The sequence below is a fragment of the Apodemus sylvaticus genome, chromosome 12, assembly GCF_947179515.1.
Source record: "Apodemus sylvaticus chromosome 12, mApoSyl1.1, whole genome shotgun sequence".
NCBI classification, from domain to species: Eukaryota; Metazoa; Chordata; class Mammalia; order Rodentia; family Muridae; genus Apodemus; species Apodemus sylvaticus.
Window position 1 is genome coordinate 64,358,382 of NC_067483.1, and position 17,941 is coordinate 64,376,322.

The 17,941-nt window shown below is 37.3% G+C and overlaps 1 protein-coding gene across 2 annotated transcripts in view; it reads right to left on the reverse strand.

The window, feature by feature from the left end:
* The window catches only part of Rasal2 (RAS protein activator like 2), a 294,721-nt gene that overhangs the window by 50,071 nt on the left and 226,709 nt on the right, over window positions 1-17,941 (reverse strand). For both annotated transcript variants that reach the window (XM_052200582.1, XM_052200581.1), the window contains exon 5: window positions 8,678-8,787. In XM_052200582.1, coding sequence (XP_052056542.1) covers window positions 8,678-8,787 — 110 coding nt within the window. The remainder of the gene's footprint in view (window positions 1-8,677; window positions 8,788-17,941) is intronic.

Below are 17,941 nucleotides of genomic sequence, written 5' to 3' on the forward strand. Positions count from 1 at the left end.
GGTTTGATTCTTTCTAGTTAGGTAGATAATGAGAAATGTTTAAGTGTTGGTAGTGGAACAAGAATGTTAATGCTTTTGGAGTGGTCTGCATGCCTAATTTCTAATGGTTGGCAGTGCAAAGAAATATATGAATATTCTTTGTAGTTGTGAAGAGACTAGAACAACAAAAGTTTTTTCTCAGAATGGGATGGGAGATAGATGCCTAAGTGTGTGAAATGTTTGCTGTAAGCCTGGAAGACTCAATTCTGTAACCTCATACCCATATAAATGACTGGGCACAGTGGGGCATGGTTATAGTCTCAGGGATAGGAGGTGGACACAGGGGACTATAGTTAGCCAACTAGTGAGCTCCAGGTTTAAGATAGTGGATAGTGATAGAGGAAGATCCTGAGGAAGACCTCTTTCTGGCCTTCATGCCCTTGCTTAGATGTATGTCTTCTCTACAGATTTTCTTGAACCAAACTATAGTCGAGAGCCTCTTCAGAGATGAAAAATGCATGAAGGATTCCTCAAAGAAGCAGGATACAAACCAGGTCCACAGATCATAATGGAAAAGTAAGATGATACTAGAATGTCTGCCTTCCCTTCTTCTCCTGTGTCTATTCACTCAGAAACCAAAAATTAGCAGAGGTAATAAGTCCTTGAAATCTGGCAATGTTTTTCATCATTCCCTAGTTTTAACAATCGCTCTTTTCATGGCCCCATGCCTTCTCACATGCACACTTTCCATGTCAAAATATAACCAATATATATCATAGGAAATGATTTTGCTGGGTTTTAAATGATTAGATGATTTTAAATAATGGTTTTGTAACAGTTTATTGTTTTTTTCTTTAAAGTGTTCCTCATATCCTGTCTTTTGACTTTGCACTTCCACAGCCAATATCCTCCTTAGAGCAATCATTGTACCTCACAGTAACTTTATAATAACTGGTCTCCCAAACGTGGTCTCTGTGATCTGGAATCCCATACTCCACAGTGCTGGATCTGTCCAACCAAACACTGCTCTGACTATGTCATTTGCATATCTGAGAACTGTTTACCGGTTCATTACTGCTCATAGACTAGAATTTACACTCCTTAGCTTAACATTTAAGAACTTAAGCGAACTGAGCTAAAAATATTTATTCTCATAACTTTAAAGACACGTTCCCCCAGACTTCTGCATTTTAGTAATTTTACCAAAAATTAGAATGCCATTCTAATTCTTTGCATGCAACCTACTGTTTTCTTTCTGGAAGCATTTTAAGAATAGAAAACAAACACCCCCCTCCAAACTGTGGTGATCTGATATTTTGTGATGTTACAAACTGATATGCTTCTGTTCAGGGGGTCTTTACATTACTAGAAATTGGGTGGTCTCTCCAGTATGGACATTTGTTTTCTTGTCTGGGGACATTTTCTTGTGTTATTCCTTTTAATGTAATTGCCTCCCTAAAGCCTTTATTCCTCTTTTATAATACTGTTCATGGATTCTTTCATCCTTTATATTATTTATTGCTGCCTAGGGGGGTAGAAGTCAGAAGACCACTTGTAGAAGTGTGTTCTGTCCTCCTATCATGGATGCTCTAGGGATGAATCCAGGTCCTGTGAGAAAGTGTCCTCACTGGCTTCTGCCATCTTGCCAGTCTGATTCTTCCATCTTCTGCTACACTTCCTGTGACAGTGATTTTCTTTTATCTTTCATATTAACTTTCAAGTTCTTTCTTGTTTTGGAAAATACTCATTTTACTTGTGAAGTTTATTTTTTTTCCTTTTAACATTGTTCTCTCTACCTGATTATTTTGGTCTCTGTCTTTCATTTTGGGGTATTTCTTTGGTATTTATAAGACATTTGGTCATATGTTTAAGAGTAAAGCACTAAAAAGCTCAGTGGAACTCTGTTCCTGGAATGAGCTCACAGACTAAAGAGCTCCACTGCAGAGTGCTTCCTGGCCATTTGTCTTTCTTTTCTTTAAACATCTTTATTAATATATAATTTACATACAATAAAATCTACCCATTTCAAGTTTACACAGTTGTTAGTACAGTCATATCGGTGCAGTCATCACCACAACCTATGCCTAAAATCTTTTCAACCACTAAAAACAGAAGCCAAAACCCTTCTGTAGTTACTCCTCTCTCATTTTTTTTTTAATATCACATCTTCAGTCTTTGACAACTATTAATCTCTATGCAATTTCCTATTCTTGACACTTCCATATTCTACAAATGGAAACATAATATTTAGAATTAGTATCCAAGATAACACTTATCATATAGATTGGGAAAATAAAGTGATTAGTTTTTGTCTCTTCATGGTAAGGATGAAATGTATGAGAGGCAGTGCTGCAGTCCTATGTTGTGCCTACAGTCCATGACAAGCTTCTTTCAATTATCATCCTTTCAAGGTTAAACAGTCAGACACATGGTAACACACATCAGTATTCCATTCTCTCATGTGGATGACTGATATCATGAGGGTATATTATGTTTGTGAATTCATCAGTCGATGGGCATTTTGGTTATAATCAGTTTGGTAACCATAATTACTGTGGATAATGCTGCTATGGACATCCATGTCCACGTGTTTGCATGGATATGTTTTTATCTGGCATGTACTCACCAGTTATGATTTTAACAGAGGAAACACAACATCACTACTATAAATCTCTTGGGGAAACTTTTGTTTTCCCAGTGTATGTGGTAAGTATTATCTTAACTACTAGTCTGCTAAAGTAGGGCAGGCTGAACTTTTCCAGAATTCTGGGAGTATATATGCTAAACTAACCCTCAATGGCAAATGCCAACTAGCTAACTATTTCTTAGTATCTATCCCTTTCTGTGAATTTAAGAACTAATCCTTGCATTATTGGGAACATAGTATACCCAAATGTAATAATTTCCAGTTTCCATTGCAAAATCAGTTAGTAATGAATAACCAAGGGTACTTGGATTGTTTCATGGAAATTCTTTTAAAGTGTGATAACTCAGTTGGTAGTAGGCAATACCCTTAAAAGGCTCTCTCTTTTCTGATGTCTGAAACATGGATGTCATACCCAAGCTAAAGCAATTATCTTGTGTTCATAAAGAGCTCCTTGAAGATCCTGAGAATGGCAGACTTGGACTTTTACCTAAGGGGGAAAATACATCTTGCTGAAGTGATTACTACTTTAAGTATCTATTCATAGCTCATTTATATCTTAAGTGATAATACTTCAGAAATGCTTTCTGCTCAGCAACTGTATCTGATCAGTAAGTAAGTGATCTGATTCACTCGTAAGTAATCTATGACTGAGATTTTTCTAGTTTATTTAGCATTCATATTTCTGCTTCTAGTGTAATTTTTAAGAAAAAAGAATACCTTTTGTGTATAACCTTTAAAATTGAATCTCTTTTTCTTCCTGGGCCCTGGGTAGTATAAGAAAGTGGGTGAGCAAGCAATGCACAAATATACAGTGATTAATAAACTTTTGAATTATTAATGGGTCTATGAAGAAATCAAGAAAAAAATTCCTAGAATTGAACAAAAATTAAAACACAATATACGAGATTCCATGAAAGCAGATGTGAGAGGAGAGTGTACAGCTAAAAGTACTTACATTACAAATCAGAATGTTCTCAAATAAATACCATTATCCCTTATAGCCTCGGGAAAACAAGAACAAGCTAAAACCCCATTTCTTTTAATAGACAGGATCATAAAATCTATGCAGAAAGTAATCACACACACACACACACACACACACACACACACACACACACACACAGAGAGAGAGAGAGGAAGGGGAAGGGAGAAAGAGGGAGAGGGAGATGGGGGAGGGGGAGAGGGAGGAAGGGGAAGGGAGAAAGAGGGAGAGGGAGATCGGGGAGGGGAAGGGAGAAGGAGAGGGAGAAAGAGGGGGGAGGGGGGCAGAGAGAATCAATGAAAGGAAGAGTTGGTTCTTTGAAAAGATGAAAAAGACCAATAAATTATTAGCTAAAGTAACCAAAGAAAGAATAGATCCTGTTTGATAAAATTAAGGGCTGGAAAGCTGGCTCAGCAGTCAAGAGTAATGCTTGCTCTTGTAGAGGACCTGGGCTTGATTTCTGGCACTGATAACAACTTCTGTACCTCTGCAAACATAGCACAAATGTGATAAAGAGACAGACATATATGCAGGGAAAAGACTCAAACATAAAAATAAATCTAAAAACAAACAAACAAACAAACAAACAAAGAGAGACCAAACATAAGAGCATACCTTAAAACCTTGTATTCAACTAAACTGGAAAATAAAAAATGCATAGATGAATTTTAAGATGCATATGACATGCCAAATTAAACCAAGATGAGAAAAACTAAACACATTTATAACAAGCAATGGGACTGAGGCAGTAACCAAACATTCCACTTGCTAAAGCAGTCTAGACCCAGACAGATGCAAATACCACCAGACCTTTACAGAAGAACTAGTCTTGCTGCCTCTCAAACTACTCCATACAACAGAAACGGAAAGATATGTACTGAACTTTTTCTACAAATGAAGTATTACCCTAATGTTGAAGCTAGATAAAGACACAGCAAGAAAATACATCAATCTCCCTGATAAATATAGCTGCAAAAACTATATACCTGCAGACTGAATTCCATACATCAAAAAGATAATTCTCCAAGACTGAGGTGGCTTCATTACAGAATTGTAGAAATGGCTCAACATATGCAAATGAAGACACATAGTATTTCACACAAATGGATTCAAATAGAAAATATACATTATCTCAATAGATTCAGAGGCTTTTAATAAAATCCAGAGACTAGACTAGAAGGGACGTATCTCAACATAATAAAAGCTGTATATGATAGAATTATACCAAATGAAAACTTGAAAGCATTTCTACTAAAATCAAAATGACAGGAGTTTCCACTTGGCTGGAGTGAGAGAGACACACAGGGGGAGGGGAGAGGTAGAGAGGGAGGGAGGGAAGGAGGGAGGGAGGGAGGGAGGGAGGGAGAAAGGGGAAGGGTGAAAGAGGGAGAGGGAGATGGGGGAGGGGGAGAGAGAGGGAGGGGAAGGGAGAAAGAGGGAGAGAGGGAGGGAAGGAAAGAGGGGAAGGGAGAAAGAGGGAAAGGGAGGGAGGGAAGAAGGGAAGGAGGGGGGGGAGAGAGAGAGAGAGAGAGAGAGAGAGAGAGAGAGAGAGAGAGAGAGAGAGAGAGAGAGAGAGAGAGAGGACACACTTAGAAAATTAAGTCAAGGTATCCTTACTTGTAGATAATATGATATATATAAGAGACCCTAAAGACTATCAGAAAACACTTAAGTCTGCTAAACACTTTTAGCAAAAAGGAAGGACACAAAATTAACATGTAAAGCCACAGCAGCCTTTTATATATTAATGATAAATACAATTTTTTCTTATTTCTTTCCTCTTTTTTTTTTCTCAAATATTTATTCTTTGGACATGGGGTCATCCTTTATAAGGTATTGTTCTCTATTATACAGGTTGATCTCTATGACATTTTATATTATTCTTTTTATTTATTTATTTATTTTTATTTACATTGCAAATGATTTCCCCTTTTCTGGGTCCCCACTCCCCGCAAGTCCCATAAACCCTCTTCCATCCCCCTATTCTTCCATCTACCCCTTCTCACTTCCCTGTTCTGGAATTCCCCTATACTCTTGCACTGAGTCTTTCCAGAACCAGGGCCCACTCCTCCATTCTTTTTGGACATCATTTAATTTGTGGATTATGTCCTGGGTATTCAAAGTTTCTAGGCTAATATCCACTTATCAGTGAGTGCATACCATGATTGATCTTTTGAGACTGGGTGACCTCACTTAGTATGATGTTCTCCAGCTCCATCCATTTGTCTAAGAATTTCATGAATTCATTGTTTCTAATGGCTGAATAGTACTCCACTGTATAAATATACCACATTTTTTGTACCCATTCCTCCGTTGAAGGACATCTAGGTTCTTTCCAGCTTCTGGATATTACAAATAGGGCTGCTATGAACATAGTGGAGCATGTGTCCTTATTGCATGCTGAAGAAAACTCTGGATATATGCCCAGTACTGGTATAACAGGGTCCAAAGGACACCGTCAAAAGGACAAAACATCAACCAACAGACTGGGAAAGAATCTTCTCCAACCCTAAATCTGACAGAGGGCTAATATCTAATATATACAAAGAACTCAAGAAAGTAGAACCCAGAGATCCAAATAACCCCATTAAAAAGTGGGGTACGGAGCTAAACAAAGAATTTTCACATGAAGAACTTCGGAGAGCTGAGAAACACCTTAAGAAATGTTCAACATCATTAATTATTAGGGAAATGCAAATCAAAACAACCCTGAGATTTCACCTCACACCAGTCAGAATGGCTAAGGTCAAAAACTCAGGAGACAGCAGGTGTTGTCCAGGATGTGGAGAAAGAGGAACACTCCTCCACTGCTGGTGGGATTGCAAGATGGTGCAACCACTTTGGAAATCAGTCTGGCGGTTCCTCAGAAAACTGGGCATGTCACTTCCTGAGGACTCTTTCCTCTTTTTTAGAAAGATATTCACACACACACACACACACACACACACACACACACACACGCACGCACGCACGCACGCACGCACGCACGCACGCGCACACACACACACACACACACACACACACTCCTAAATATAACCTGCTTGGTCTGAATAATGTATCTTGTATGCATGTTTTCAGGGATGACCATTTGGCATTGGATAACCAACTGGTGTGCTTTTCACTGGGGAAGACTATTTGATATTAATGAAGACATTCTCACAGAAAACTCCTGGAGTCTTTGGCTCTTAACAATTTTGATAACTCTAAAGGTGAAGTGATATGCATATCTTAGTAGTAACCAACAGCTCTTTAACTGGACTTAAGGCCCACTCAACTGGTACTGGTAATCTAGTCAACTACCCAGAGCTAGTGAAGTCATGGATCTTGGAGAAGCACTTAGACAACTGCTTTAATAAAGCCCCGTAATCCCTAATCACGTTCTGTTTGTCCTTATATTCACAGATATGTGTAGTCCTTACCCCTCATCAAGAAAACTCTTTGCAACAGACTGAGACCGTTATAGAAAACCACAACCAATCAAATACAGTGTTGTGGTGTTTAGTCCTGTGGGTACGTCAGGACAGACTTCTGAATTTCACTATTTTCTATGTGATTCACATATAAGAAGTTCTGATAAAATTCAGGATGGAGGCAATACTAAAATAAAACTGAAAATTCTCTGCCTGTTAATTTCTTTTTTTTTAAATCTTTTTTTTAAAGGTTTATTTATTTATTATATGTAAGTACACTGTAGCTGTCCTCAGACACACAAGAAGAGGGCATCAGATCTCATTAAGGATGGATGTGAGCCACCATGTGGTTGCTGGGATTTGAATTCATGACCTTTGGAAGAACAGTCAATGCTCTTAAGCACTGAGCCATCTCTCTAGCCCTGCCTGTTAATTTCGATTTGTGAGGAAAGTAACAGAAAACAGTGTCATTACCTAGAGGAAAAAAAAGATTAACTCCAAGTCCCCAAGTATAAATAAGAGTATCAAATATGAATGACAGACAAGTTTAAATCTAGGTCTACTAGTTGCCTAAGTCTGGGCAAGTTTCTCAGTCTCTCTACCTCCAGTTCCTCAACTGTAAGGTGAGGGTTAGGGCAGCTCCTGGAGCTGGATCACACAAAACAGTCCATGGAAAATGCTGGGTGCACCGTGAGCACTCAGCAAGCACTGGCCATGTCAATGTGCTGACAGCAGCACCATCTCTAACACTGTGAATGCTGTGAGATGGCCAGATGTGTATGGGTACATACGCAATGGCTTACAAGCATGTTATCCTTAGTGAGTTAAACACGCAAAATTTACCAAGTTAGCAGTTCTATTAAAATCCATACTTTCTTCCCACTATGTTTCTTCTACAAGTGACCGTAAACCCAAGACTGATTTTATACAGACCAGTAGAGTAGCAAGGAGCAAGGATGCTGCTCTTTGCACAAAAAAGGCCCAAGTGCAAATGTCATTTTTGCTATTTACAAACTGTATGATCTTGGGCATTATTTATTATCCCTGTGCATCTGATTCTTATAAAATGAGCAGAAGAACATATTTATCATAAAAAGTTATTATGGAGACTGAGTAAGATAATCATATGTATTCTACTTATATAGTACTTAACAGATTTTAGTTATGTCTGTTATACCTTAGAGTCATTTGAAGAAAAAGAATTTACCTATTACCAGCACAATGTGACTTTACAGAAATAGTATATCTTATTCTTAAAAACTTACATATCAAAAAAATAAAAACTTACATATCCACAAGTACTAATATTTATATGCATTTTACACTGATTGATTGCTGAAACAACAAGTTACATTTGTAACTTGTCTCAATATAAACAAGACAAAAAAGTAAACTTTGTACTGGATTATTCTGTCACTAATGTAAAGGTATAGAAGTTCAAGCGCCTTATCAAAATCCAATCTATGCTAGAAGTGGTGTGCCCACCTTTAATCCTAGCACTTGAGAAGCAGAGGTAGTTGGATTTCTATAATTCAAGGCCAACCTGGTTTATAATAGTGAGCTCCAGGCAAATTAGAGCTGAGATACTATCTCAAAATAGATAAGTAAACAATCCACTCTATCTTTGGCTATCCTTGTTTTAAACAAGTCATATCCTACCTGTCATCTGCATTGCGAAGGGATGGAAGTCGAAAGCTTGTGTTTCTGTCAAGCTTCGACTGGCTTTTGGTCCTCTTGATGGAACCTTTCAGGCGCTTGCTGAAGAATCCCTAGAATGAAAAGGCAGAGTGGTGGGAGAGAGAACTATTTGGGAGCACTGCCTTCTGCAATGAACTTGTAGCATAGATTGAAAAAGAAGGACTGGGACAGAATCTAGCTTTCCTTTCTTTTTCATTTTCATTTTCTAAATACTAGTTGTTTGAAACTTCTTGGTAATGTAGTGAAAGAGTTTTTTCTATTGAAACAAAAACTGAGATACTTAAACTTGTTAATAGCACCAATCTTAGTTTTTATAATAGTTATAGCAGGAAAAAAACAAGTTTACAAAGAAAATTTTAAAACAGCAATAAAGCAGACAAATACATTGTTTTCTAAGAAAATATTATCAGCAATTTGAATAGCATCAGAAATGACACCTCATGATTTCCTAAACCAAGAAAAATGGTTAGAGAGTACAAACACCAGGTCCAAAGTCCCTGAAGTGGGAAGGTATCTGGTGTCCTGGAGAGACTGAAGACACTGCAGGAGCAGCCTGGAGAGAGCCAGCTAAGTAGCACAAGGACTGTACTTTTAGTCTCCAAAGCATTACTAAAATTTAGTTATACCTCTTTGTATATTGTTTTTTATAAAATTCATTCAAACGCAGATAACCTATTTTATATGAAATATAGGTCATCTATACAATGATTAAAGTACTGAGAAATTAAAGAAAAAAGTACTCTGTCTTCTTTGGTGACCTCCTGACACTCACCAAACTACAGGGAGCTCCTCATCATCTTGCAAATAACGAACATACAATAAAACATGTTGAATAAACTCAAGAATGAATGAAGATGGTCACTATTTACAAGACACACAAAACAATGTGTTTCATTCTGCTGTTGTTACTGCATATGTTATATACCTTGTTTTCAATCATTCGCCTCCCTGTTGTCCTCACCTCTCCTCCTTGCCCAACACTGGCCAGCTCTCTTCCTTTCTCACATATATCCACCCCCCCCCCACACACACACCCTGCTTTCTGTACAGAATAGTCCCTGACTCTCTTCCTTATCTCCTTCTGTCTAAGCTTGGTTTAAAGCCTGCCTTATCTGCTAACAGAAGAGCTATACTAACTTCATTTTGGCTGGTAACCTGGCAGGTTGTTTGCCATCCTCTGGCTTTCAATCTTTACCAATAAAGCACACTTTTTTGGTTGTTGTTTTTGTTTTCTTTTGAGATAAAAATAGTTGAACCTAGTTTGGGTTTTTTTTTTTTTTTTTTTTAACCCAGTCTGTATCTCTTTATTGGTGATTGAAGCTATTTACCTTTTTGGTTATTATGGAGAAATGTTCACTAATTCCTGTAGTTTTGTTTGTTAATTTCTGGTTGGCTGGGTTAATGAATGTTTGCTCTTTATTCCTCCCCTGTTAGTAATTGTAGATTGCTCTCTTTTAATCATCCCTTTAATCAGATTGTTTCCATGCTCTTGTACTGAGACTCCACTCCTACCTCTTGCTCTGCAGTGATGGCTTGGTGATCATGAACTGACTGAGTTTTTGCTGTTCTTGAAATATTTATTTCTCCTTTATTAAAAGCATAGTTTTTCTAGTTACAGCAATCATAGTCAGCAGATACTACTTTCAGGGCCTGAAAGTTACCATTCCATAGTTCTTGACATCTGGGTTTGCTCATGACAGAGGTGAAATTATTTTGATGTTTCTACCTTTATAGGAGAGTTAGTATTTTCCTTTTATATAAGTGGAAGTCAGTCAGTCAATCAATCAATCAATCAATCAATCAATCAATCACATTAGGGCTTTAGCCACTCAAGAGAGAAAGATGAAAAAGCTAATGACTGAAAAAAATGTATATGTTATATTTGCTACCTGGAAAGGTAAGTGTGGATAAGACTCAGAGTGTAGTTCAGAAGTCTAGAAAGTATGAGGACCAGGGATCAATCTCAGTGTAAGAAATAACTAAGCACACAAAATTTAAAAAGAAGATGAAAGAATGTGGTAAACCCAGAAAAATACCATAGAGATGCAATTATTTACATTTTAAATTCCAGCTTATTACTATAAGTAGTTACAAATTTGAGGAAAGAGGAAAAAGTTAAAGACTTTAAACAGTCTTTGCCTGATCTGCTATACAGTGCTAGTATTGCCATCAGTTGTCATTAATTCTCAAGATATGTGCTTTATTAACTACATCTCATCAGTATGGTCCCCTCATCAGCAGTTCTCAACCTGCCTAATGCTGCAGCCCTGTTATACAGTTCCTCATGTTATGGTGACCCCAACCATAAAATTATTTCACTGCTACTTCTTAACTGATTTTTTTTTGCTAATGTTATGAATTGTGATGTAAATATCAGATATGCAGGCTATCTGATTGATACCCTTTGGGGTTGTAACCCACAAGTTAAGAAGCATTCCTCATGTGCTCAGAAATGTATTCAGCAAGCAAGACTTAATGACAGAATTCTAGATGGACTGTGAGGGCTGGGGGTGATTCAGTACAGGACTTCACTAAATACTAAGATACTTCTAATAAAAATATAGTTATGCAGTTGACCAAAAAACATTCTAATAGATATTTATTTTTCTAGAAAAAATTCTAAAATTTTTCTAATTTTATCTTTTATTGGCATTTATTTCACCACACTACTTTATTGCAATATTTAAATATAATTTACCTTGTTTCTTATATAAAAATTGTAAGAAAAATAAAGAAGAAACAAATGCAAATTCTGCCATAATGGAGTTTGTGATTTGATATGGAATTCATTTTCATTTTATTTCTTTCCCTCTTTTCCTCCTCCCTCCTTTCCTTTCTTTCATTTCCTTATTAGAGGAGTTGAAATCAATCAATCAATCTATCAATCTATCTATCAATCTATCTATCTATCATTCTATCTATCTATCTATCTATCTATCTATCTATCTATCTATCTGTCTATCTCCTTATTAGAAGAGTTGAAATGGCTGAGGAAAGATCTCAGAGCACATATCTTGAGAATTAATGACAACTGTATGGCAATACTAGCATTGTACAGCAGATCAGGCAAATTGACTGTTTAAAGAATTTTTAAAGATACTTTTTTCTCTTTCCTCAAATTTGTATTTAAAACGTTGATCTAAAGCTAAGATCAAGTAGAACAAAGATTAACAAAACCAAAACAGAATAGGCAAGGACTGTGATGCTCATGAGAGTAACATATGCACAGTGGAATATCAAGGGAAAAAAGGAAAGCAAAGCAAGTCACCCCCAAACAGAAGAAACCTGTGAAATAATTGGATTTTTCTCAATATCAGACACTAAAGCAAGATCTACAGGGCAAGCAGCAGAAATACCCCAAACAAACTAAAGACATCACAATTATACTTACATGTATTTTTTAAGCTTTTTTATTTGTATGAGTGTTTTGTGTGCATGCATGTATGTGTACCACAAGAATGCCACCACAGTTCAGAAAAGGGTGTTGGAGCCCACTGAACTGGAGGTATAGATGGTTGTGAGACACCGTGTGGGTGCTGTGGACAAAACCTGGGTCTTCTGCAAAGACGATGAGAGCTCTTAGCACTGAGTCATTTCCTAAGCCCCAAATTAGGCATATTTTAAACCAAAGAAAATTAAATTTAAAGAAAAAAATATTGAAAAAAACAACTCCAGTGGGTTGAAGAAGAAAGTTCCCTGGGTGCAGAGCAGTGAAGAGAAGAGCGGCTGCATACTCCAGGTGTATTACCGACCTGCATCAAGGCATCACTATGGAGCCCAGCATAGAAAAAAAAAAATCTAAAAAAGGAAAAGAAACACATCTTTTCAGAAACCATGGAAATAAGACACATGGCACAAACTAAATAGGTAAGAGAAAAAATGTGACTACTTTAGAATTCTACAAGCTGAAAAATTAGTCTTCTAAAGTGAAGAAAGAAGTAGGCATGAGTTTCTAAGACAAAAATTGCATTGGTTGTTAATAGACCTGCTGAACAAGAAATACCAAAAAGAAGTTAGGTGGAGAAGAAAATAACTGTTACAAAAGTAAAGGGAGTCTAGCTGACATACTATAGGAGGAGCAAAAAAGAGGAAAACAATCCTCTTTTTTCATATTCAAGATATGTATTTTGTATTTCATATAGGAGAAATCTCATGCCTACTCAAAAGTATGAAAGGCAGAGAAAGACAAAAATAAGAACACAGAACAAGAACAATGAAGAGAAGATAGAAACACATATGTTAGATTGTAATCCATTAAAAATCACTTTAACATTAATAGTGTAGATGTATCAGTTACAAAGCAACAGGAATAAACCATATGCTGTTCAGAGAAGTTCAAATAAAATATAAATAGTAATAGATGACTGTAAAGATGTAACTCACCAACACCAGAGAAACAGAAGTAGCTACACTCATCTCAGACAGAGCAGATGTCAGAAAGACTGTGCTGAGATCAGGAAGGTAACTGAACAATAAAAGGGTAAATATCCCCCAAAGACAATAGATTTAATGTGTGCATACCTAACAAGAGCATCAGAGAGCACAAGGCAAAAATGATAAAACTGCTAGATAATGACTGTACTGAAATATTACTGAAGTCTGGACATCTGTTATCAGAAATGAACAGGTTTTACAAGCAGGAAGTCAGAGGTCATAACTTAATACCGTAATCAATCAACTGAATATAACTGACACCTATTGAGTACATCATTTTATAATTGCAGAATGAATTCTTCTGAGAGTCTTATGGAAGATTCATGGATCACGTCACTTCCAGAGGATCCTGCTATACTACTCCTGGGCATATACCCAGAGGATTCCCCAGCAGGTAATAAGGATACGTGCTCTACTATGTTCATAGCAGCCCTATTTATAACAGCCAGAATCTGGAAAGAACCCAGGTATTCCTCAACAGAAGAATGGATGCAAAAAATGTGGTATATATACACAATGGAGTACTATTCAGTCATTAGAAACAATGAATTCATGAAATTCTTAGACAAATAGATGGAGTTGGAGAACAACATACTAAGTGAGGTAACCCAGTGTCAAAAGATTAATCATGGTATGCACTCACTTATATGTGGACATTAGCCTAGAAAATTGGAATACCCAAAACACAATCTACACATCAAATGATGTACAAGAAGAACAGAGGAGGGGCCTGGCTCTGGAAAAACTCAGTGTAGCAGTATAGGGCAAAACCAGAACAGGGAAGTGGGAAGGGGTGGATGGGAGAACAGGGGGAGGGAAGAGGGCTTATGGGACTTTTGGGGAGTGGGGGGCCAGAAAAGGGGAAATCATTTGAAATGTAAATAGAAAATATATTGAATAAAAAAACTAAAAAAAAAAAAATATTCTAGGTCATGAAACCAACCTTAACAAATTTAAAAGAATAGAAATCATATATTGAATGTCTTCAGACTACAATGGAATTAAACTTCTACTAAGCAAAAGAAAGATGACTGAAATCGTTTAGATTAAATAAGATACCCCCCCTTTTTACTAAAAAAAAGTTTGTTTACTTATTTTACTTATTTGAGTGTACCATGGTTTATGTAGATAGGCAGAGGACAACTTGTAGGTCCTGGGGATTGAACCTGTATCTTCAACCTTGGCAGCAAGCATCTTTGTCTGCTATGCTATCTTGTTAGCTCAATAATATACTTCTAAAAAAATCATGTGAATCAAGGAGGAATTAAGGAGTAATTAAAATAATACAGTTTATGAACTGTAAAAATGAAAAAAGATATATTGCTATACATTTCATCAACATTAAGATAATAAAAAAATGCAACTGTATATCCAAAATTTTGGTGGCCTAGATGAAATTCAATGGCAGTTATGATCTGCCATTCTTAAACAACAAATAGATCAGCCTGTCATATATTAAAGAATCTGGGTTGCCTAGTGTGTGCCTGTAATCCTAGCTATTTGGAGCACTGAAGCAGGAGAAAGGTTGCTTGAGTGTAGGAATTCAAGGCCAGTCTGGGCAACATGACAAGACTTGATCTCAAAAAAAAAAAAAAAAAAAAAAAAAAGAAAAAAGAACTAATTGTCTCAATAATTAATCCTTGAACATAAATTACCAGTCAAACACATCCTGACTACTGAATCCTACCAAACATTTAAAGAAATGATATCAAATATCTATCATCTCTGTGAGGTGTAAGTAAAGAAAGCACTTTCTGTTTTTACTTATTAAAAAAACAAAACAAAACAAAAAACAATTTCAGTGGTCAATACAGATACAATAATCATTTCCCATACATACACGGTCATTCTCATTATTATACCCAAGGGGACATCTGTTTAAAATGATAAGTCTACTTTGGTATCAGTACTGCCCAGCACCATAGTTTTCGTTAGAGTCCACTACCGATGCTATGTTTTGGACAAATGTAGATGATATGTATGCTCATTATAGTACCATTCAGAGTATTTTCACCGCCCTAAAAAGGTGCAGTGCTCTACCTATTCATCCATTAACTAACTCCAGCCCTCAAAAAGGTTTTTTTTTGTTTTGCATCTCTGACCTTTTCATTGATTCTACAGTTTTACTTTTCTAGAATGTCATATAGTCAATGTATTATGCAGATGTTTTTAATTGACTTCTTTCTTTAAACAACACACAATTATGCTTCCTTCAGCTCTAATCTGGTCTTTTCTGGTCTTCCTGTTCATGTTTAGATGTCTCTAGTGACATGTCTCTAAGCTTAGAGACTGATTCCTCAGCTGAGTCTGCCTGACTACAAGGCTAATAAAGGAAGCCGGGCGTGGTGGCGCACACCTGTAATCACTTGGGAAGCAGAGGCAGGTGGATTTCTGAGTTTGAGGCCAGCCTGGTCTACAGAGTGAGTTCCAGGACAGCCAGGGCTACACGGAGAAACCCTGTCTCAAAAAAAAAAAAAAAGAATAAATAAATTAAAATAAAAATAAAAACCAAACCAAAAGGCTAATAAAGGGATAGTGTTTGTTTTAATTTTTAAAAATTTTTTATTGGTTCTTTGTATATTTCATATCATGTACCCCAGTTCCGCTCATCTCCCCTTCCCTTCATATCCACCCTTTGCCTTTGTAACCTCCCCAACAAGACATACAAGCAAGCGAGCAGGAAAACAAAACAAAGCACAAAAGACATCTCATTGTGGAAGTTGTGGTGTGTCACAGTGTGTCCCACAGTACACCCCTCTGTCCATTTACCTTCACGTGTAAATGTTAATTACAATGAGTCAGCTGTCTGGTTCAAGATCTCTGGCTCTGTGACACCATCAATAGGGTTTTCATCAGGACTCCTCCAGTTGTGCTGTGCTGCAGCTTTGGGACAGCAGTACTTACTTTTTCACACGTCCCAGCTGTTAGCAGATGCTATAGATGTCAGGGTGGGCCTGGGTGGTAGCTGAGCTGGCCAGCCCACCGCTCTCCCTTATCCACATAATTGGTTCCTTTTAGAATTCCTTCCTCTCTGCTTATGTTGCCCGTGTTTGCATGCTGTCAATTTTATCCACAAAAATTCTTAGCACACAGATAATAATCGTTTTAAATTTTTGATTTGGTGATAACATCTGATTCTGGGTGATGATATTTTCTGTCTCTTTAAACTATATTTCCTACTCTTCTATGTTTCATGTCAATAAAAAAAACCCCATCTCTGTTCTTAAAAGGAATAAGAGATAGTTTATTCTAGAACCACTCTGAGAAATTTGGCCTTGGAACGCAAATTTCACATTCCAAATGGAAGCAGTTTCACAGTGTTTTTATTGTTTTATAAAACAGAAAAAGTTATAAATCCAGGCAAGTTCAAAATATATTGGTAGGTACATTAGAGAGGTACATGATACATTGAAATGGGGACACTTTCCTGTAGACTCAAGATACTATCTGATGGTCCTTTTGGATCAGTAGAAGCTAAGTCAGTTCAGACACAGCTTGCAAGAAAGTCCCAGATGATTAGAACTTAGCCCAAATGAGATAATTAACATTTGGACCTGCAACTCTCCACAGTATTGAAATTTTAGCAATCAAATGTCTCCAGACACAGAAACTCCTTTTCCTGCTTGTAGGCAGACACAGCTTCTTTTCAGGAATTCTCATTCACATTTGTGATTTTTTTCTTAAAGCTGGATAAATGTAACAGGTGAAAGGAACCATGGTCAAACCGTCCCATAGTAGCGTGCAGTGAGAAGGTAACGCTCCAGTCTTATGACTAGGTCTTGAGCTTTTTGTGAGCTTGTGTTCAGGACTAAAAACTTCCTATATGTTTCTTAGTATCATTCAGCCACAAGTTATTAAAAGAGAACCGAAGTCAGAAATTTCTGGCCCTCTCTCATCCCAGGCCAGTCAGACAGATAGAGATTCTCCTCAGAGAAGATCTTGTTAAGGACAGAATACTTTGTCTTATTTCAAAATGTCCCCTCTCTCCTTTCTCTGCTAGAGGTAAGGTGTGTGTGTGTGTGTGTGTGTGTGTGTGTGTGTCTTTTGTTTGTGGATGTAGCAGAATCGCTTACCTTTTTCATATTGGTAGTTTCTTTTTAAAGACTAAACTTCCCAGCTTCCCTTGAGGGCTATGAAAATGAGTTCTACACATTTTCAACCTTATATGAAATCTCATCTCATCTGCCCTTACAGGCATTTTGGCCATGTGCACACATGGGTGACAAAGACGTTCTCTTGCTGTGAATAAACATGGTCCCACTTTAAGTCTCTCTTTCTTCTTTCTCTCTCTCTTTACAGCTGCCTTTTAGAATAATATAACATATGGTGGGTGCTGAAGACCCAGGATAGACACACACCCCTTGCTCTCATATTCTCCCGTGCCCCAGCTGGGGCGGACCAGGCAGAACCCCCAGTTTCTCATAAACAGCCTTTTCTTTTCCCTTTCTGACTCCATTCTTTCTCTCTCACCCCACTGTTTGAAATGTCCAGGCACAGTCTGACCTAGGTGGGGGCCACACTGCATTTGATCAGAACATGAAGGCACCACAGTGAAGCACTGAGACAAGGTAATCTGTTGGACTGAACTCAGAGATACCCAGTTAGGTTTTGGGGTTTACTGGGACTTTCTTAAGGCCAACTTAGCTGAAGGTACAGGAGACTTTCCACTGGCCACAAAACCATTTGTTCAGTCAAAAGCCCTGACAAGCGTCCAGTGGCTCTGTGACTCTTTAACCCTGGAATTGTATAGATTGGAGATATCTCATTATGTTTCAGGCACATTTGGCTATT